Source organism: Stegodyphus dumicola, chromosome 5 (genome assembly GCF_044657685.1).
Source record: "Stegodyphus dumicola isolate Sdum_Otavi_A_Nest chromosome 5, ASM4465768v1".
In the NCBI taxonomy this organism is placed as follows: Eukaryota; Metazoa; Arthropoda; class Arachnida; order Araneae; family Eresidae; genus Stegodyphus; species Stegodyphus dumicola.
In genome coordinates, this window is record NC_140772.1 from 171,319,249 (window position 1) to 171,342,323 (window position 23,075).

General features: G+C 31.0%; 1 protein-coding gene across 2 annotated transcripts in view; it reads right to left on the reverse strand.

The window, feature by feature from the left end:
- The window catches only part of LOC118179363 (uncharacterized), a 350,178-nt gene that overhangs the window by 102,676 nt on the left and 224,427 nt on the right, over positions 1 to 23,075 (reverse strand). For both annotated transcript variants that reach the window (XM_085817376.1, XM_085817377.1), the window contains 2 exons: positions 20,631 to 20,838; positions 12,050 to 12,149 (listed from right to left, as the gene is read on the reverse strand). In XM_085817376.1, coding sequence (XP_085673502.1) covers positions 12,050 to 12,149; positions 20,631 to 20,838 — 308 coding nt within the window. The remainder of the gene's footprint in view (positions 1 to 12,049; positions 12,150 to 20,630; positions 20,839 to 23,075) is intronic.

Consider the following 23,075-nt stretch of genomic DNA (forward strand, 5'->3'; position numbering starts at 1 on the left):
AAAAATATGCAAACTATAAAACTTATAATTTTAATTCCAATTTCTATGAAATAATTTTTTAAAGGAATAGAAAATGTATTATATTAATATAGAATTTATTAGGAATTCATTTATTATTCAGGTTATTCAGGAATTATTATTCAGGTTTATCAGGAATACACTGCTTGAGAGAACATTTTCCTCGTAAGGCTTCAAAGGTTTTCATTAATTGTTATGAACTCACTGACAGTGTAATATTTGTGGCAATTATTCACAAAATCTTCAAAAAACTCTTATAGGTGCAAGTTTATCTGATTCGTTCTTGACGACGCGAATTTCTATGTCATCAAAATGCAAACATCTTTATAAAAAAAGAAAACATTTGTAGGACATAGTTTTGTGGAAAATTTCCAAGCCGGTTCCGTCTATTGCCAGCAAATCCCGCACATTTACATGAGATGACTTATGTCACAAAAATATATAAAAGACCTATACAAATGCGAATTTCAGTTAGAGTTGCGTTATGAGCATCTTTCTCTCTTTGAAAGCTGTCAGAAATAGATGCAATATAAATATTTGTGTAACTGACAACTTTCAGAACATTTGTTCACTTAGTAAAAGTTACCACGATTCATTTGGAGTCTATACATATTTTGCCTTACTGATGCTTCCAGGCAATTTAATAATATTATGAGCAGGAGTTTTAACATCAGCTTTAGACTTTCTTTTTACCATTGGGTTTTTTGTCTTTTCCAATAAAGCAATAAATGTCATTCTCATTTTCTTTTTCAAAATGCATCTTGATTTCTGAATCAGGGTCATGAGAACTAAAAAATTCATTATAAATTTCATCATCAGTTTCTTCAGTGGAGTCTTCAACAGTTGATACATCAAATAATTTTTGCAAACGTAACATTTCTTCCTTATAGGATAAATTACACGACATTTTTGCAGTTTTTGTGCTACCACAAATGAACTACCTTACAGCAATGTGAATAGGCATGCTGGGTCTGAAAGACCCGATCTGGTTAAAACAAAACTTCGAATAAAATTTCTGGCAAAAAAACTTCGGAAATATAAAGAGGATGGCCTTGGAGGAGACTACACTGAATTATAACCACTTGGGGAAAATAGGGGCATTTCCAGAACGGTTTCTTTAATCGGGCGGGTCCACTGGACCCAGCGCGCGCGATTAACATTATAAAAACTTGTGCTTAAAAAATAAAAGTCTACTATCATTTTTGTGCATGTAGCATGCATAAAACCCATAACCTATTGCATTTTAAGATTACATATGCTAAAACTGAAGAAGAATCTTACTAAATGTTGTTCTAATCCATGCTGTTAATGCAAGTTAAGTTATATGACAAAGTCAACAACAAATCGCTCAACCAAGGAGGTTAGAATACATGGAGATGCCCTGCGCGCAGTCCAAGTGAAGCCAAAAAGGGGGGAAAGCATGCCCTTAGTAGTCGTGGCTTTAGAAAGATTGACGAGCTCTTCAGCCAATGAGGCAGAACCTAGCCACACCCAGTTTCGTAAATTAAAGACCGTGGATTCTTTGCGCACTTTTTCCTTCACTTCTTCCCGCCATTTCATTTTATTTCTACATTTTCTATCATCTTGTAGACGGCTGCAATATTGTTCCGAGAAGCAATTTTTATTCCTGCCAGAATGGTAAATTCCTGCGTTGCTTTCGGCTGTACAAATAGAAGAATAGCAGGATCCGGTATTACATTTCACAGGTAAATATTCTTTTAACATATATACTATCATTTATTTAATTATACTTTGCTCAAAGTTAGATAAAAATTTGCTGTGCATGTTTAAAACATATCCAAGGAAACGGCTGCAAGTGCTGATAATTGTATCAATTCTAATGATTATCAGGATATGAGCAATGCTCTTTAATTACCTTTATACTGTAAAATGAATGTTATGTTTTTCTCTGCACCTATATGCAAACAGTCATATATAGAAGCATTATAACTTCCCGCTAGTAATGATTAAGCATTTATATATGCATTTTTCTGACAAAATTCAAAGTATGTTATTTGGTAATAAATTTATGCTTCTAACTTTTACCTTTTTTTATATATTAGTACTTTTACAGAATCCAGTAATTTAATGCGGGGAAGCTATGTGGCTATAGTTGCCTTACATGACCGAAATATAAATATGAGTTATAGTTAATTTGCTCATAATTTCTAAATTATTTATTTTAAAAAATCCAATTTTTGAAATAAATAACAAAAAAGAATGTAACCTTGTTCATACATTTCATAATAAATCGGTTTTCCTAGAACTTTAAAATATAGTTTGTATGATTTTATAATATTAAATTATTATTTGAAACCTATAAATAAATCATAGTTAAGTGGAAACAGTACTTTGTCTGCATATGACCAAAATAACTGAGGGTATAGTACAATAATTATAACTGGTTCTTGCACTTGTGTACCATAAATATTTTTATGTACCATATAAAAGAACCACTCTCTTCGGGTTCCCTTTAGTACATCTCCATCCTGACAGAAATGTTAATTAAAAATTGTTGAGTAATTAATGCACATACACTGCTATTTGCTTAGGAGACAGATGCGTTTGTAGTTTGTAGGCCTTCTTAGAGTAACTGATTCATATTCATATACTATGTGAGATGTTAAGTTTAAATTATGTTGAATTTTGTGAGAAGTTAGCATTAAACATTTTGTAAAATTATCAATATTTCAAAAGAATCAATCTTTAAGAATTTGACTATCTTAATTTTCAGAATGTTGAAAATTTTTTCCCTCTTACAGGTTTTAGATCATGATTGAATTTATGATACTCACCAACATGGTTTGCTTTACTGTATTTAGAATGTTTCACCAAAGATTGCTGTTCGAATGATTTTTTGTCGTGGGGCTATATTTCACCCCTCCTAAAGCTACTATTGCTCACCATTGGCTCAGTGATAATTGTTGTACTTACGCCAAGATTTAAAACTCAACATCTCACATACTGCATGAATATGAATCACGTACCATAAAAAGGGCCTTCCACAAAGGCATCTGTCTCATAAGCAAATAGCTGTGTATGCTTTGCATTAATTAATCAAAAATTTTAATTTATTGATGCACTAAAATTATTTGGTAATTTTATATGCCATTTCTGTATTGCATCATGTACTATACTAATCTATCATGTACTATACTAAAAATTGGATTTTAGATTGTTTTAAAACATTTATTTTTATACTTCTTCAATATATGGATTTTTCTTTTTCAGAATTCCTAAAGATCCAACATTAAGAGAAGCATGGATTCAGGCAATACGGCGTAAAGATTGGAATCCTTCTGCAAATGCATTTCTCTGTTCTGAACATTTTAAAGAAGAGGATTTCAATAAAAGATACGCTAGCCACCTTGTAACGCTTAAAAAGGGTGTTGTTCCGAGCATCTTTAAAGAATTTCCATCTTATTTGCAGAAAGTTCAAAAGGTATATAAGGATGTGTTTTATTTTTTAATAATATTAAAGCATAATTAACTTAAACACACCAATCAAGTATTAATTTAGAATTCAAACAAATCACTGATTTTTGTTATTTAAATTCTAAATTAATATTAAAGAATGTTTGTATATGATTTAGTGATATATTATGAACAGTCCTCTTCTAATTAAATAACTGTCTACCACTGGTAAGGCTAGTGCTACGGTTTCTCATATCTGCTTGCAAATTCAGAAATAAAACCTTTGAGGAATTTTTAATTTTTACTTTCTTTGTGCATTGCGAGATATGGAAGGCAGGGAGGAATTAATAATCTGTTACAAGTTTGTAAAATTTCTTTTAAATACTAAAGTCGACATATAATATTCATTTGATAGCTATTCAAGATTACAAGCTTATTTATTCTTACATCTGTTGCCCACCCAGGGGCGTAGCTAGAGGGGGGAAAGGGGGGACATCTATCCCCGGGCACAGAATCCAAGGGGTGCTAAACCGATGTTACGACATTTTAGAATTAAATGTTTTCCATCCTTGGCAAGCAGTAGGGGGCGCGAAATCTTCAGTTGTCCTTGGGCGCAAAAGCCTAGCTATGACTCTGTGCCCACCAGCGGCCGAGCGGTAAAGTCGCTGAATAGTGGTAGTTCAGTCCGAGGTTCGAATCCCACGAATGGGCTGGCTGGATAGGCGTTTTTGTGGTTTTCCCCATGTGTAATGTGTGTACAAGCCAGTTTCCCTTAGAAAGTCCTCCACGAAGACATCCCTCTCCTTAGGCAGATAGCCCTCGAGGCTTTGCCATAATCACACACACACAGTTCTTACATCTATAGGTTGCTGTGGTTTATTATTTTGTTTGCATTGAAATTGTCATGCCATATCCCAGTTTCTGTACATAAATTTTGATTCTTCATCTGTCATCACCATTACTGTCCTACCCCCCTCAGTTTCAAACACTTTCAATAGTATATGTTTGTTCTCTATTCCAGTAAACTGCTTTTACCTTTCAATTTTTTATAAAATAAGTTTACTCTTCTTTCTTTATCTTAGAAGTGTGCTCTTCAGAGACTTTTTCGAAAGAATACGAGATTAAATTAGTGGATAAAATATGCATTTAAAATATATTTTATTGCAAAAGGTTTTTCCCTCATGTTTAATTTTAAAATAAAATTATCATAATTCATTAATTTTACAAAAGAAGACTCTTTGATTCATTTCCCGGGGTGTTCTCCTTCAAAATTGAGATGTGTCTTCCCCATTCTCTTGGATGTAAAATCAGTTCCCCGCTCTAACATTGAAAAGCATTTCTGGTGACGAGTCCCTCAATGGCTGATATATTTTGGTAATCCAAAACTTCGTATTTAGCAAAATGTTTTAATTTATTGTAGCAACTAATTTTTATTAATATATTTCTCTCTGAATGCATGCATTCAGATTTTTTTTTTTTAAATCAGTGTGAAACTCTATGTTATTAAACCTTGCTTTTTAAAAAGATTTTTAAAAATAATTTAATTTTTGAGAGGCCAAAAATTTTTTAAAACTCCATTCAAATAATCAATGTCCTACTGTGTAACTGATAAATGAACATATATATTTTTTAATACTTAATATTTGTAGATTTCCCTCTTTATACTGCAAAAGGAATAATGTATGTTACAAATAAAAAAATATTAAAATTACAGAAATTGTTAAGGCATTAGCTTTAAGCGCTTTGTCGTAGCAATTAGCGCAATCATTACTTCTGCGAATATAAGAACATAAATGTAGAACATCACCTCCACTGTGATTATTAATTATCTCAAGAGAGGATTCACTGTATATATTTAGATCAATAAGATGTTAAATAAGCTGTTCTAATGTACGTAAGTATTTCAGCGCTAATTTTTTTTTTTTTTTTTTTTTTTTTTTCCACAGACTAATAAAGTTCCATTTAAGAGACCTGCTCCTGCCAACTCAGAAACTAGAGAATTCATAGCTGATGATGAAACATGCAGTAATACAGAAGATTCTCCTGTAAAAAAAACGTTGAAAGTAAAACTGACGAAAACTTCTTTGCAACTCAAGAAGGCAAAAATTCAAGTTAAAGGGCTGCAACAAACAAAACGACGCTTACAAAAGTGTTTGCTTTCGTATAAAAATATTCTACTCGAATTGAAAAATAAAAATTTAATTATAGATGAGTACTATGAACTTTTGAATAACATTCCAGAAATTTCCAAAGAAATTAATTTACGTCTTAAGAAAAAACATAACAAATACTCCCCCCAACATCCGTTCTTTTGCATTAACTTTAAATTTCTTGTCTCCCAAAGCATACTGTTATGTCAGAAAGCAATTTGACACTGGGTTGCCACATCCACGTACCATTTCTAAATGGTATGAAAGTTTAGATGCATCACCAGGATTCTGCAAAGAAGCTTTAGCAGCTTTGAAAGCAAAAAGTTCAACAAGTCAGTATCCAGTATTCTGTTCATTAATTGTTGACGAAATGGCAATTCGACAACATGTAGAATGGAATGGTGAACAGTATGTTGGATATATTGATATTGGAACACATTTAGATGGTGACGAAAGGTCTGTTGCAAAAGAAGTTTTTGTACTATTGGTAAATTGTATTAATAGTAACTGGAAGCTTCCAGTAGGCTACTTTTTTACAGCTGGATTAAGTGGAGAGCAGCGTGCATCAGTTATTCTTAATTGCTTAAGATGGTTAAGTGAAGCAAATGTTAATATTGTTAGTCTGACATGTGATGGTGCCATTTCAAATTTCTCAATGATGAAAAATCTAGGCTGCAGTTTTGAATTGGACGATTTTAAAACTTTCTTCCTCCATCCCACAACACAGCAACCCATATATTTCTTCCTGGATCCTTGCCATGCTTTAAAATTGGTAAGAAATACTTTTGGGGACAAAGGTGTTCTAATTGACTATGAACATAAAATAATTCAGTGGGAACACATAGTTAATTTAAATAAATTACAAGAAGAAGAGGGCCTTCATTTGGCAAATAAATTGAAACGGCACCATGTATTTTGGAAAAAACAACCAATGAAAGTAAATTTAGCTGCACAACTTTTTAGTGATTCAGTAGGTGATGCTCTGCAGTTTTGTTTAGAAAAAGAAATTCCTGGCTTTCAAGATGCATCAGGCACAATACGATTCATCAAATTATTTAATAGGCTATTCGATATTTTAAATTCCAGAAGTATTCACCAGGCTTCCTATAAAAAAGCAATGTGCACTGAAAATTATTCCACAATTTTACAATTCTTCAGCGAAGCAAAGTTTTACATTGAAAACCTTTCTGGAAGAGAGAAAACACCTCTAGTACTTAGCAACAGAAAAACAGGTTTTTTAGGATTTTTAATCTGTATTGAAAGTAGCAAGGGAGTGTTCGAAAAATTAGTAAAGAAAGAAGAACTGAAGTATATACCATTGTACAAATTTAATCAAGATAACATAGAGCTTCTGTTTGGGTATATAAGATCAAAATTTGGCTGCAATAATAATCCAACTTGCAGGCAATTCATTTCTGCTTTAAAAAAAATTCTTGTTTATCAAGAACTAGAAATTAATAAAAATGGAAATTGTTCGGCAATAGAAAACTATAAAATCCTTGTATGTTCTTCACACAAAAATCCAACAGAAGGCATAAATAAAAGTAGCTGAAGAAATTTCATATTAGAAAATGAAGAAACAACTCATAATGATAATATATTGGCTGAACATGATTACTGTCTTTCTTTATATTTCCGGCCTAGTGAATATTTAGAAGAAACTATTGCATATATTGCGGGTTTTATTGTTCGGAAAACAGAACAAACAATTTTCTGCTCTGAATGCATTGAAGCGCTTTATTCATCAGAAAAAAATTGGAAATTGTTAGATATAAAATCTAGCGGAGGACTTATATTTCCTTCTTGGGATACCATTAAAATATGTAAAGAGACTGAGATACTTTTCAGAAGATATTTGAATATGTATCCTCTGTCAGAAATTAATACTTCTAAAGTCGAAACTATAATTACAGATGTTTTAATTAAATGTCTTGATGTAAACATCTTTGAAAGTTTAAAAAATCATGCTCTGGATACTGAACCCGAGCATAATCATCTATTCTATTTAGTCAAATGTATTGCTATGCATTACATAAATATACGGCTTCATTATGAAGCAAAACAGAACACCCTTTTTCTACACAAACAGAAAATACGACAGAAATTCACAAAACTGGTATTGTTTAAAGGGCAGTAAGCAAATTACCAACTGCATTGAGATTTTCTTTGAGTAATTTACAGTTTTTATATTCAGATGGAATTTGTCTGCATTCTGTTTCACAAACAGAGCTTGTTATGTCTTGAATGAACTGCTCATTAATTGAAGTTATGATGTAATATACCATACTTTTATTTGTTTTATTTATATATGTAATTTGAAGTTTCTATGCAATTCACTTTATCATTTCTATAAATTATTGTAGCTTCATTAACGACACAGATATTTCTTCCTTGAAAACTTATGTAGTTATATCCTGTTATTTTTTATAAAATAATATTATGTTATCAGCTAACTAGTAGTTACATATATCTATCATTTGTGCAATGCTTATAGTAAATTAGAATTTTACTATTGAATAAATTACTTTTCATGCACACAAAATTTTCATGAACTGAGATAACCTGATTATTTAATGATAGAAATATTGCATAACTTGTATATTCTATAACTTGCATGTCTTGTATATTTTATAATACAAAATAATGTTTGTATTTGCATATTTTATAGTTTTTATACATGATTTTTTCTTATGGAACTCTACATGTTAAATAAACTTTTTTTTTTTTTGAATAAAATAAAAAATGCTTATGATTAGTTTTTTATTTTTGAACAAATCAGCACCAGTCAATCTTTAACAATCTGAAATCTTAATATAAAAGTAGGCAAAGTGCTATTAAAATTCCTAATACATATGTGAAATAAATATCATTTGACTTAAATATGTATGAAATAAATGTAAAAACTAGACTGAACTTCCTAGCAAAAATTGAAAGATAAAATGAACTAATCATAGTTTACAAATTGAATTACTCTGAAATGCAGAGGAAAAATATCTGATATGTTGCCAAACAAATATATAAAATAAAAAATTAAAATACCTTGTTTTTTCTTTTGTAACAAAAAATACCTTCAACAATTAATATGTCAATAAAATAGAAAATAACTATTTATTAATGTATACAGTCCATAAATAAAAACAATAACTCAGCTTGTCATTACTTTTTTTTCAATTCATTTAAATTTCATTTCAAACAGTCCAACAAAAACTGAAGTCGGAGTTTTTAGCGACCCCAGCTCCGACTCCGACTGCACAGCCCTGTCGCACACACATCATTTATGGTCCATCAAGCCAGATGATATATTATTTGAAAACCTATGGATTACTACCGCATGTTGGATTAACACAATCCGCACGTTCGAAAGGTTGGTAAGTAAACTCTTGACTTACTTATCAATATGGCTGAATTAAGATCTCCTAAAACAAATAAAAAACAGTAAAATCTAATATATCAAGGTTTAAAGAAAAAGTTAATTCAACTATTGAAGAAAGAGATACAGCCTTGCTACAGTTACATGAATCTAAAATTTCATATTTTCAAACAGAAGTAAAACAAGTTTTTGATTCTATATTCTCGCATTGTGATGCTAAAGACATTGATGCATTCACAACAGAGAAAGAAATTATACTGGACAATTTAGACGAAATTAATTTGATAATTAAAAGAAGTTCTGTAAAAACTAATACCAACGAGAACATTTCGTTTAAAGCCATTTCTGTTTCTGGAGTAAAATTTCCAAAGTTATCACATCACACATTTAGTGGAAAAATTGAAGAATGGAACGATTTCGAAGATTTATTTTCTGCAGCAGTTCATAAGAACAAAATTTTGACTAATGCGCAAAAATTGCTATATTTGAAAAGTTCTTGTAAATCAGATGCCTTAGACATTATTCATTCTATATCCATTTGCGACGCAAATTACAATATGGTGTCAAATTTATTAGTTGAATGCTACTCAAATCAAAAAAAAAAAAAAAAAAAAGATCTGATAAATTCAGTAATTAAAAGGTTACCACAGACATGTGATTCAGCCCCTTCGCTTTTAAAATTTGTTGACAATATAAATGAATGTATAAGATCTTTGAAAGTGTTAGAACAAAATGAGCATGGTTTCAGCAATATGCTAATTCTCTATGTATTAGTTGAAAAGCTTGACAAAAGTACAAGATGCTGGTGGGAAAGATCGCTGGAGAAGGATGAAATAGGAACACTAGAACAGTTAACATTCTTTTTAAAAGAAAACTCGTGCATTTTGCACCATAACAAACCTCTAAATCACGAAGCATTCCTTTAATTCAAAAGCACTGACATCTCTTTGTGAAAATTCAAAAATTTGTTCTTACTGCAAAGGTGATCACATATTGTTAATATGTAATCAGTTTCTGAATTTATCGGTTAAAAAAACGGTTCTTTAATTTTTTATCATCACTTCATACATTTAATAATTGTAAAGGCATTAACGTATGCAAAAATTGCCATAAATAACACCATACATTATTGCATCTAGAAAGGGAAGATTGCAAAATCACCATGCATCGAATTCGTAGAATGTAAACCCTAATTTGAGCAAACATCTTTCGCCACATACTAATGTGTTTACTCGTTCTACAGATAATTTCAGGATTTCAGATTTTTATGTCGATGATGTTTTGACAGGAGCTTACATCTTAATGGAGGCTCAGAGCCCTACGATCACAGTTGATTGAATTATTTGCACACGATGGTTTTCAATTACACAAGTCGCACACTAATCACCCAGAACTCTTGCCTTGCTCTGAATTATTTGCACACAGTGGTTTTCAATTACACAAGTGGCACACTAATCAACCAGAACTCTTGCCTTGCTCAGGGGATAATACCGAATATTCATTTCACACTACAGATGAAGATTTGAACATCAAAATGTTAGGCTTGAGGTGGAACACAAGATTAGATTGCGTTCATTTCAAGTCATCTGTCAAGGAACCAGTCATGTACACGAAAAGAACAGTTCTTTCAGATATTGCTCGCATTTATGATCCTTTAAGATTACTCATACCAGGCCTAACCAAGGGTAAGATTTTCATTCAAAGACTGGAATAAAATGAATGTTAAAACTGGAATGGAATAAACCCCTACCTGAAAACATAATTAAGGACTGGCGAAAAATTCACCACTTCCATGTAATCGACAAATAAGTTAACAGTGAATAGGTATGTTTTATATGACAACTATTTTGAAGTAGTACAACGTCGCAATCTAAAGGGAAAGGTTTCATGATGTGAGTGAGGAGACTTTACTTGAATGTCTCATGTTCTCATGAGTTCGTATTTCAAGGGAAATAGAGTATTGCAAGGTCTGCTTATTGTTAAACTAAAATGTTAGGAATTATAATTTTTTCCCCTTGAAATCGTGGTTCAGTTTTAAAAAAGAAGTACCGGAGCTCATCTTATTTAGGTCATTCCGGCTAGAATTGTAATTTATCTTAAAAACTGAGAAGTATCAGAGCTGGGCTCCGGCGCAATTTAAGCACTGGTGTGTGTGTGTATATATATTATATATATATCAGGTCAGTCCATAAGTTCATGCGCATTAAGAGTATGCGTGGAATTCACTATGACGCATTTACTAAAACAATACAATTTTCGACCTGTTGAAACTTGTCATTGTTTGACTAACATATTATTCAGTTCATCACCAACTTTCGTAAATATCGAAAGCATTTTAGTACCCATAGAAAATGAATATAGATAATCAGTACAAACGTGCTGTGCTACATTTTTTATTTTCATGTGGTGAATCTGCGAGGTTTGCAGTGACAAAAATTAATAGTGTACATGGTGAACACACTATTAGTGTAAGGACTGCCCAGAAATGGTTTAAAAATTTAAAGTTGGAAAAAGCAGCATTGATGATGAACCCCGTTCAGGACGTTTTGAACTATTAGAACCAAATCAAATGATTAATCATTCAGAACTTTATAATGAACAACTTTGCCGTCTAAACTCAGAATTGATCAAAAAATGCCCACGATTGGTCAATATCAAGAAAGTGTTGTTTCATCATGATAACGCTAGACTGCATACTGCTCGACCAACGCTGCAAAAAATTAATCAATTTAATTGAGAGCTTTTGCCACATCCTGCTTACTTCCCAGATATTGCCCCAAGTGATTTTCACTTATCTTATGCCTTACAAAATTTTTTACTGTGGAAAAAATTAAATTCCAAACAGGATGTACACAATAAACTTTCAAGTTTTTTGCATCAAAACCAGAGCCCTTCTACAGCAGTGGCATAAAAAAGCTGTCTGTAGGATAGCGAGACATTGTAGATAATGGAGGAAAATATATAATTGATTAAAATGTTAAATCATGATTTTTATATTATTAAAAAATTTACCAAAAAATGCATACGAATTTATGAACTGACCCAATATAATAATTTTCTCCATATACATAGCTTTAAAACTAGAAACAGAACTCACTTTTTAACCTCTTGCACAGTTTTCTCTAAATTCTTTACTTCTTTTTGCTTTACACATGGTCTATGAATAGGTGCTAATTTTGACTTTGGCACAGATGCATCTAAGCAATAAGATAAATTAATCTACAAAACAATTCATTTAGAAATAAATATGTAAATATAGCAAATAACAATTCAAAGACACTAAGAATTTAAAAATTTATGGCAAAGCTTCATAACTCTTTTAAAGTTTAAAATAAGTTTTAAAAAAATTGGTTACCAAGTTTTACAAATTTTTTAAAAGTCTCAATTATTCCACACAGGAACTCAGTAAACTTCTTCATTAATAAGAACCTAAATACAGTAAGTCTAAGTCTTTAGTCCGGATAAAGTCTTTAGTCCGGACATCCATAATCCGGACCTCAAAGCAACAAACTTTCTGCGCATGCGTAAACGCATAATACCTTTACGCATGCACATATGCATTTACGCATGTGCGTTTAATGTATAACGAACGGCATAAGCTAGGCTAAAATTATCTAATTATCTATTTCAGTTAATGTTGCAGATTGCATTGTTCCTTAATCTTCTAATTGGATCCGGCTTATTATTTTTTGCAGACTGTTAGAGCAATTTTATAAAAAGTAAGCTTGAACTTTCGATTATGTCAAAAAGAGTTTCCGATTCTGGAGCTGTCAAAGGATCTACAAAGCGAAAGCATGTTTCGATGTCCATCAAACAAAAAACGGAATTGCTGCAAAAAATGGCTAAAGGCATATCCTTTGTTTCTCTAACCATTCTGAAATCTGTTTATCAATTTCACGCTGCGTTGCAGGGGGGGGGGACGTAGTGGCACGCAATGAACTGGAAGTTGATCCGTCAGCACTATCCTCATATCCAGAGCAGATGTTTTTATTTTATTCCGCTTATAATTCCTTACTAAATGTAGTATTTCATCTCAATGTACTCCATCTTTGATATGATTTAAATCAAATTCCTTGTCATTATAAATACAGTCAAAAGTCGTTAATCCGGACTCGTCGGGACTTCGGCAATTCCGAATTATCGATTTTTCCGGATTATAGATCATCAGTTTAAATCTGGTAAGATGGCATGCAGAAATTATAAAATTAAAAATATGAAACAGTAATTTATGAAATAAAGAAAAATTATGATCTAAAGGGTATCAAAATTAAAAAAAAAAAAAAAAACTTAATATTTATTTGTTTACTACATTAAACATTTGTTTCAATGTAAGTTGTTTAAGTTGATTCGTTTTTTGTTCTTATATTTTCTCTTTAATTCTATAAACATACATAATTTCTTGTTCAGTTACAAAGTTCCACCTATCGTAAATGGTATTTTCTGGATTTAGAACCATACTACAGCTTTCGCCGTCCGTTAATTGATTGATGATTGAGGCATTGTGGTTGCAATGAAAAACTTTTGTTATATCATCTTCATTTATTACCACTTCTCCACATTTCTTTACAAAATTCAATAACTGAAAAATTTCACCATTAGTTTGCGATGTCCGAAACCTTCAAAGACACAGCTATCATCTTCATCGTCCTCACTATGAAATATGGTAGTTGGCCATAAATTATGCCAAGCATTTTTTAACATATCTAGAGACATCCTCCCAATGCGCATGCACATGCTTAAAGCATAAAAAAAAAAAAAGTTTGTGGCTTTGAGGTCCGGATTATAGATCATTCTGGATAATGAGCATCCGGATAACGGACTTTGTACTGTATAAAGTTCAATTATTATTATGACATTTAATTGTCACAATAATAATTAATTTCTCTTATGACATTTAATTGTCATAAGAGAAATTAATTATACATATGAAGCACCATATTTTTTTCATATGCTATTTAAATTCTTAACAATCTCATTTTAAAATTCTTTATTCAATATAGTCTCAAAGTGATAATATGCTGTCAATGACAACAAATGCTGTATTTAAGCCATTCCAGGTTTAAAAAAAAAGTTCATTAATTGCAATTTAAAAATCAAATATAAAATGAAATCCTATTTTTTTTTATTAACGTTTATATCAATGGTAATTTCTTGAAATAATATGAAACCATGTAAGTTAATGAATTAGTATCCAAAAAAATTAACACGAGGAGAAAAACAGTTATGTTTGACAAAATGGCAAAAATTAATAAATATGAGGTCTGCAGAATTTAAATGAATTCTCCATAAAAAAAATGAATATTAAAAGATGTTTTAGACAGTTGTACCAATTTGGAGTTCTCAGTAATAATCAAAGGCATTAGTTAAAAGATGTCAGTTTGATCATCCTTGAATTAACAAAACTCTTTTTGATGAAGATTTCATTTGAATTAAATATACTTTTCTTTCGAAAACAAGATAAATGCTTTCACACTTCAATTTTGAAATATTTCAATTTCAAACTAATTTGTTTACATCTGGTTGTAACGAAAGTTTTCCACCAAAAAACGATCTTAATAAAGTTAGAAAAAAATATGAAAGCAGTACCTTTAGTGCAAGTAGTAATTACCACCCAAATCTATGATATTCTGCCAATGTTTTGGTAGTTTTCCAAAGCCTTCACCCCAGAGACTTGGCGGCCCCAAGTCCAATAACATATCAACCTCATTTCGGACATCCTGCACAGAATGGAAGATAGTATGAACAGGATGTAGCTGCAGATGTAAAAAAGGTACATGTCCGAAAGAGCGATGTCAGGGCTATTGGAAGGGTGTGCCAAAAGATCCCACTCAAGTCCATATGGAGTCTAGCCGGTGAATGCAGACACATGCTATCTTGATGGAACATTACCTTTTCGTGCCAGAACTCAGTTCAACATTTTTTCTTGATAGTAGCGTCAACACAGACTAGCATCTTGCTGTACACCTTATCTGTATACCAGTCAAGAGTTTTACCTTTTTCTAGATACTCTTTGTGGATAACACCACAGCAATCCCACAAGATACAAAGCATGATCTCCTTGCTAGTCAAATTGCACTTTGCTACGCTACCGACAGGCTTACAGGGTACAGTTATTTTTGACTAAGTGGCAAAAAAAAACCCTTTCCGGCTTGTTGTTGAAGTGAATCCACTTTTCATCACAAATGACGATTGGGTCCAGAATTTTGTTCTTGCATTGATATTCGAGTAGATTAGTGCAGGCCTAAACATGTCCTTATCTGCTTGAGTCAGCTCATGCAGCATCCAGCGATTGAACTGATAAGTCAAGTTTATACAATGCATTACGAGATTAATGGACACGGCATTAACATCAACTGCTTAGCAAGCTGTCAAGTGGTTACATAATAATTTTGTTCCACAAGTTCTTGCAGGTGGGCCTCATCAACATCAGTAGGTCAGCCAGAATGCTCTGCTGCTTGAATGTCAAACTTTTGGTACTAAACCTTCACAATGTCATATGATACAACATTAGTATCTAAAGCTGTACATATGATTTGGTAACTCTCTGTAGCTGACTTTTTGCAACAGAATTGGAAGTAAATGATGGATCTAATCCGGTAGCGTTACAGTTCCATTTCAGTTGTACTTAATGATAACAGTACATTTTTACAAATTTCACAACACAGTGTTCTAAAGCAAGTCTCTTTCCTTCAAGTGCCAAAAATCGTTTGACAAAGTATGATTAAACACGCCAATGTGAACTGTTTGCACTGACGATATTTGTAGTGGCGAGAAACTTTCATTATAACCTGATAATTACTTATGAATATAATTTCCTATAAAACTGCATGCACAAACAAGCATTTAAAATGGATGCAAAGAACCCTAAACCTAAATCCTAATTTTTCTGCAGAAAGAGGAGATTTTAAGTTTTAAACAGAAAATATACAGTGGTGGCCAAAATTGTGGCCACTTTTGGATATTTTTATGTTTTTGAACTTTGTATGCTTATAGAAAATGTTACGGTTCGCAAAATGCAAACTTGTATATATCATTTTAAAGAGAATGTATTACTGAATTCAATACAAAACACAAAATTCAATTATTTGCAATACAAAAAAGTTATATGTACTTTAATATAAATAAAAAACACAGTTATGAAGTGGTTTGTAATGTCTAGCTTTCCTGGCCAATCACTGTTCTTGTTCTGACAACCAATCAAATGTTAGTAACTGCCAGTAGAAGCTGACATCATGTTTTACACTTGAAGCAATTCATTATTTTGCTTTGTTCTGTAGAAGGAGGACCTGTTTCTTATACACTGCAATTACAAGTAGGAATTTTTGTAAAAATTTTTAATATTTAGTCAAGAAGCAATGACATCAAATAAAAGAGTAGATTGGACACCTAGAAAGAGATGTAATATTATTGTGTTACGAGAAAGTGGTATTTCCTATGCTGAAATTGCAAGACAGGTGGATGGTTCAGTGACTACATCTGGAGTCCGAAAGTTTTGTTTGCGATATCAGGTGACAAATTCAATAAAAAAACAAAGAAGGAAAAGGACAAAAAAGGTGCACCACATCTACTGATGACAGAAGAATAAAAAGACTATGTCTCCAAGATAGAAAAATGTCATCAGTGGCCATCAAAAGTGATCTGAATGATGCTGGTGTTTCTGTCAGTTCAAGAACAATCAGGACAAGATTAACAGATGTTGGACTGAGAGGTAGAATTCCACAAAAAAAGCCTTATCTTAATTTTCAGCAATGGAAAAAAAGGCTACAGTGGGCAAAGGAACACATTAATTGGACAGATGATCAGTGGTCACAAGTTATATGGAGTGATGAAACAAAGATATCGTTATTCGGTACTGATGGGCGAAAATATGTAAGACGTAGAATAGGAGAAGAGCTACATCCTGACTGCATTCAAGCAACTGTGAAGAACCCAGTTAGTGTTATGATTTGGTCATGCATGTCAGCAGATGGTATTGGTGGCCTTCATGTCATCGATGGGACACTGAATGCCAGAAAATACATTGACACTATTCTAGAGCCAAAACTTCTACCTTCCATCAGAGATCTCTTTCCCAACAATGCTTCGTTTATTTTTCAGCAGTATTCTGCTCCTCGCCACACGGCTAAAGTATCGAAAGAGTGGTTTCGTACAAAGAGCATTAAATTGTTGTCAGGAAACAGTCCTGACCTCAATCCTATTGAAAATTTGTGGCACCGTTTGAAAACTCTTGTCCGAATGAGGCGCCCATCAAATAAAAGGGAACTAAATGAGGCTATATTTGTTTCCTGGCATCATGTAATAACGAAAGAAGAGCTTAAAACTATTGTCAGCTCAATGAAACGTCGATGTGAAGCTATAATAAAAAATAAAAGGTACCCTACTAAGTACTGATAACTCAGTGCAATCATCACTATCTAATGTACATCGATAACTATTATCATTTAACTTTTTTTGTATTGCAAATAATTGAATTTTGTGTTTTGTATTGAATTCAGTAATAAATTCTCTTTAAAATGATATATACAAGTTTGCATTTTGTGAAACGTAACGTTTTCTATAAGCATACAAAGTTCAAAATCATAAAAAATTATAAAAGGTTCCACAATTTTGGCCACCACTGTATATAGAAAAAACTGGCTTAATACTGTAAATTATTTTGTGTAAATTCTCTTGAATTACTTTTGGATTTTTTGAAACCATAACTGTTTTGCTACAATTTCAAAATTTTATTTTTATTAATTTCTAATTATAAGCTTATCAGATTCCCATTATCCATATGTCCTACTGTAGTTCTTCAATGGAATTAGAAGATAATGCTGATGTGGGCTGCTTCTCCTTTATTGACAATGAAAAATCTCCAAATAGGATTTTTCTACTCTTCAGAAATTTCTTCGACTTTTTTTTGAGGGGGGGGGCTGCTCCTAATGAATATCATTTCATTCCTCTTCCACACACACACACACACAAAAAAAAAAAAAAAAAAAAAAAAAAAAAAAAAAAAAAAAAAAAAAACTATTTTCTTATGTCTTTAATTTTTTATGTATGAATTTTAGTTATCACACATGGATAAAGTGGAATAAGTCGATCAAAATATCCTATTTAATACTGCCATAATTTCGTATAGAAATGTACCTTTGTTATACACACAAAGTAAACAAAAAGGTAAATATGTAATTTTGTATAAAGAATACATATTAAGCTGGTGCATATGCATAATATGATTACTTAGAAAGTTTTACAAAGATTCTGAATTCTTAGCAATTAACTCCATTAAAATACAAACTGACATGAAAATCATTCAAATATTTCTTTTCTCTTTTAAAAAATTAAATTCACCCATTTAATAAAACCAATTTCTTATTGTTATATGTACTTAAAAAAAGAAAAAAATACATAAATCAGTTATTGCCAAAATGATAGTCCACCAATTCCAAAAGTTTGAAAAACACTCTTACACATTTAGATTAAAATATTTACTTTTATATCTAGCAGCCAGAAAAATACTACAGTCAAGTTATTTAACTGTATGCATGCAATGTGTACCAAAATGCTTCAATATTCGTGAAGTACCATCTTATATTTATTCTATGCAACAGCACTATTGTCTTCTCAAAAGTGCTAAGAAACAACCTGCAAAACTAATCAACTAAGGTCAACTAAGGTCTTATCAGATGGGACAAAATTGGGAAAACTGAGCTTATTAAAATGTATATTCGTATTTTATGTGCTTTTTAACATAAAACACATATGTGAGTAATACCATCATAATTTAGTAAGATCAAAATTATGCCATTTAGGGTTCTCATAGGCACATCTATAGGTCAAATGTATGTGCCATACAAAAAAAGATAAAATTACAATTTAAATTTTCCGGACACATTTGATCCATCTGATTTTGATTTTTTGATCCAGAACCACAAAAATTTCTCTCCTAAAATGAATTCTTTAGTATTCTTTATATATATATAGAGAGAGAGAGAGAGAGAATTGAGACTAAAGTTTTTTAGACATAGTTTATTTAATTCATTAAAAATTTGTAGCGCAAAGTTTCAATTGTCTGTTTCGGCGAAACACGTAATGGGCTTAGCTTGGTTTGAAATTCATTTAAAAACAAATTTCCCTTGAAAAGCCAAAATGAACTTCGAATTGGGCTAATTAACCATTTTCCGCTTCTTAATTTTAATATTTTTTGCATTTTACCTTGTTAAATCGATTAGTATTTTACTGTGATTTATAATTTACTTTTTATTTAGCATATAGCCTATTATTTTACCTCATTCAATTGATTTGTTTTTTTACTGCATTAAAATTTCCTAAAATGTTTAGCATATAGCTTTTTTTAATTTAACTTGTAAATATACAAATATTTTCACATTTTCACACTTTTCATAGCAACTAAATATGCTTATGTTGGAGTTTTCTTGGAGCCACAGCTCTTGGTAACTTTTTGGCGAGCTTACTAAAATTTATCTTCTAATTTCCTTAATTTTGCAGCACAATGCGCAAAATTTTGACCTAAATTGGTCTTTTTAGTTTTGTTCTTACAACCTTACTTATAATATATATATATTTTAAAAGCACTTAAGCAGTTCCATTATGTCGTTCAAAACATAGAGGATCCGAAGTAGATAATGACCAAATATTACAGAACATAATCGTTAGTTTTTAGATAAGTGAAATATTCAGAAGAGAGTTTGCAGGAGAGATGTATAATATATACCTTCTGAAACATCATTTATTAACTATATTAAAAGCATAAATGTTAATAACCTTATTGCAAAATATTATTGAGAAACAAATATTGTTTCTGTATGGGTCATTTTGGAAAGAATTACACTATTGTAACATGAAAAATAAGTGAAAGATATTACAAAGAATAACTAGGCAACAAATTTATTCTTTTATCTCAGATTCAGTTTTATGCAAACAGGAAAATAATAACACCAGAAAATATTTCAAGTATCATTACTCAAAATTTAATTGAAAGAAGACTTAAATTTTAGAAATGGGGAGCATTTACTTATTTGCAAAATGTGGCAAATTTTTAACTGTAATTAATCTTCATAATATCATAATATTTTAACTTTTAATTAAAGTGATATGCTATCTCATTTGAGGAAAATTTTTAAACATTATTATAAATGTGTATACTCACAGTTTAGCAAATAGAGAAAGAGTCAGTCTTTCAAAACATTTAAAACCTTTGCACAATAGCTATTTCCATAATATCTGAAACTGCGAGCATGATGAACAAATTAAGCACATCAATGATAGTCATTTTCTCTAAGGTGATTATGTCCATGGGAGAGCTAAATTACTTGGATTTACAGATGATTTCAGAACATTTCAGTAAATAATTTCAAAGAATAGAAAAAGACCAGTAGATATGAGAATGTGACAAAATTTAAAATGTCTGAATCTTCCTTGATTTGGAATGTTTCAATGAAACGGATGGATGGTTAACTGAGCTTATTGTAATAAAAAATTTTGATTAATTATTGTTCTTTGATTATATAAAGCTTGTATTTCTAAATGATTATGGATTCATGATCAGGATCCTAGCAGTTGCCAGATGCAACAGCTACTTAACTTGATACTGTACATTGTTGCATTTTAAAACAAATCGGAGATTGTAAATGAAAATATTAATGTGCAAACTTAAGTAATAAGCATAATACCTGTTTCCTCTGATCCTTTTATTACACCCATTGAAACAGATTTTCGAGCCATGCATGGGACATCAGTTTGAGGCTTCCGAGGCCATGCAAATTGTGATTTATATTCAGTAGTTTCACAAGAAGGCTCAGTAATATTTGGAAATTCATCAGTCTTTGGTAACACAGAAACACAACCAGAAGAAATTGGAGGAAAACTTTGAATCATAATCTATATTCAAAAAAATGTAGTGTACAAAAAATCATAAACATAAAAATGCACTAGATGAGCTTTAGTGAATAATTTTATTGAATAAAATTATGATGATGAACAAGTTAACATAACTAAAGAAGCAAAATAATCTACATAAAATTTTAAAATCTCCTTCATAGTTCTATTTATAATACTCGTTAAAATATTGTAGGTACCCTCTTAACCAATCACCACTGTACCAAGTCTTTGAGTGGATAATGAAATGGCTTATATACAATCCAGCAAAACATTACAAGATGAGTAGAAAAACAAACTGACGAAACTGTATTATTCTGTTTCACTGAATATGCTTTTAAAAATACATATTTAAAGAAGGAAAATATTACACTTCAAAAGAAATCAATAATTTTCATTAATTTTCTTTTGCCTTTTTTTTATCCTGTTATTTATCAATTATTACTGAAATTATACATTTCTTTCAGGAACTCAACTGCAATATAGTCTTTCTGCTACTCAATGTACTATGTAGTCAACTCCATTGCTACTTGGCTAATTCTGGTTCTTTTTCTTTCAGGATTTCTTTTTCTTTTCATTTACCTTCGCTGATAACTACCTGAATGATATTATCTTCATTTAACATGTTTACTACCATCTAGTAGAGTACTCGCATTTGGTCAAATGAGTTTACTCGCTATGAGATAACTCGTTATTAATCGCCTTACCTAACTCACCGAATGCAAATTTTGCCATACCAAATTCGGTGACTGGAAAAATGCCGACAGGAAAAACGCCCACAGAAAAAAATGCTCACAGAATAATGCTTACAGTTATAAATGCTCCCAGACAAAAAGCTCACACAGAAATATGGCCACATAGAAAAAAGCTCACATGGAAAAATGCTCACTTAGAAATATGCTCACATGAAAAAAAGCCCACTGGTAAATAAAATATATAGAAATATCCTTACATTAATCAATCAATAATTAATCGATTTGAACATCGTACACCTACTTGAGTTTTTCAACGAAAAAATATTTAAATTACCAAAACATCTATGATATATATATATAAAAAACTGTATAACTTATGTGTAGATTCAGTTGCTATATAAGATTAACAAATGGACCGTTTTGGATTATGAAAAGGAGAGAAGGAAGAAAAATTAAACAGAATATACAGTAAAAAAATATTACAATTTTAATTGTTAAAAAAAAATAAACTAATACATATTTTATAATCTAAACATTTAGAAGAATAAGTAAATATAAATAATTATTTTATTTAAAATACCTTATTATATATAAGTCATAAATATATATTTCAAGAAGTTATAAACACATAAAATTACTGAATATATGTAGATATTATGTAATATCTAAATTATGTAAATATATGTAATATCTAATTTATGTAAATAATATTTATAAATATCTAATTTTATCATCGATTTCATCATAGTTTCTCTTATATGATCCGCGGTTACCAAATGTAAGTTTACATATTTCCTTTTTTTTATTTATTTTTTTTTTTAACTTCAGCAAACCCTGTATTTGCAATAGCTATTAATAAACGTTGACAGGCTAAATCTTTTTTCAGTCTGTCAAATAAAAACCACATAGTGGGATGGCTGCAATTAAATAATGAATTTAGTACCTTATGAAAGCCTTCATACCGATTTGTGGTTTTAGAAGGTTTTTCGAAAGCTGCTTCATAATGATTCCTCACTTTAATTGGAAACTGTGGTCTGCTAAAACTTTTTTGGCTCCAAACTTAAATAACTACATTCAAACATCAATTCTTGTAGATACACATCAAAAGTACGCAAAAATAGTTTTAAAAAAAAAAAAAAAAAAAAAACTATTGGCATTTACAAGAATAAAAATGTTGTACAGGGGCAATGGTATAAAATATTATAGTACATGAAAAATTTTATTATAGTTTTCATTCTTTTATATACCGCCCCTGAAAAGGTTAATGTGGGCATTTGTCCAATAATTTTTTCAAATGATTAAATAATTTTTCTTTTAAAAATTAAGTAGGTGTACGATGTTCAGATCAATTAATTATTGATTGATTAATGTAAGGGTATTTCTACATATTTTATTTAACAGTGGGCTTATTTCCATGTGAGCATATATATATGTGAGCTTTTTTCAGTGTGAGCATATTTCTAAGTGAGCATTTTTCCATCTGAGCTTTTTACTGTGTGGGCATATTTCTGTGTGGGCTTTTTTCCTGTGAGCATTATTCTGTGA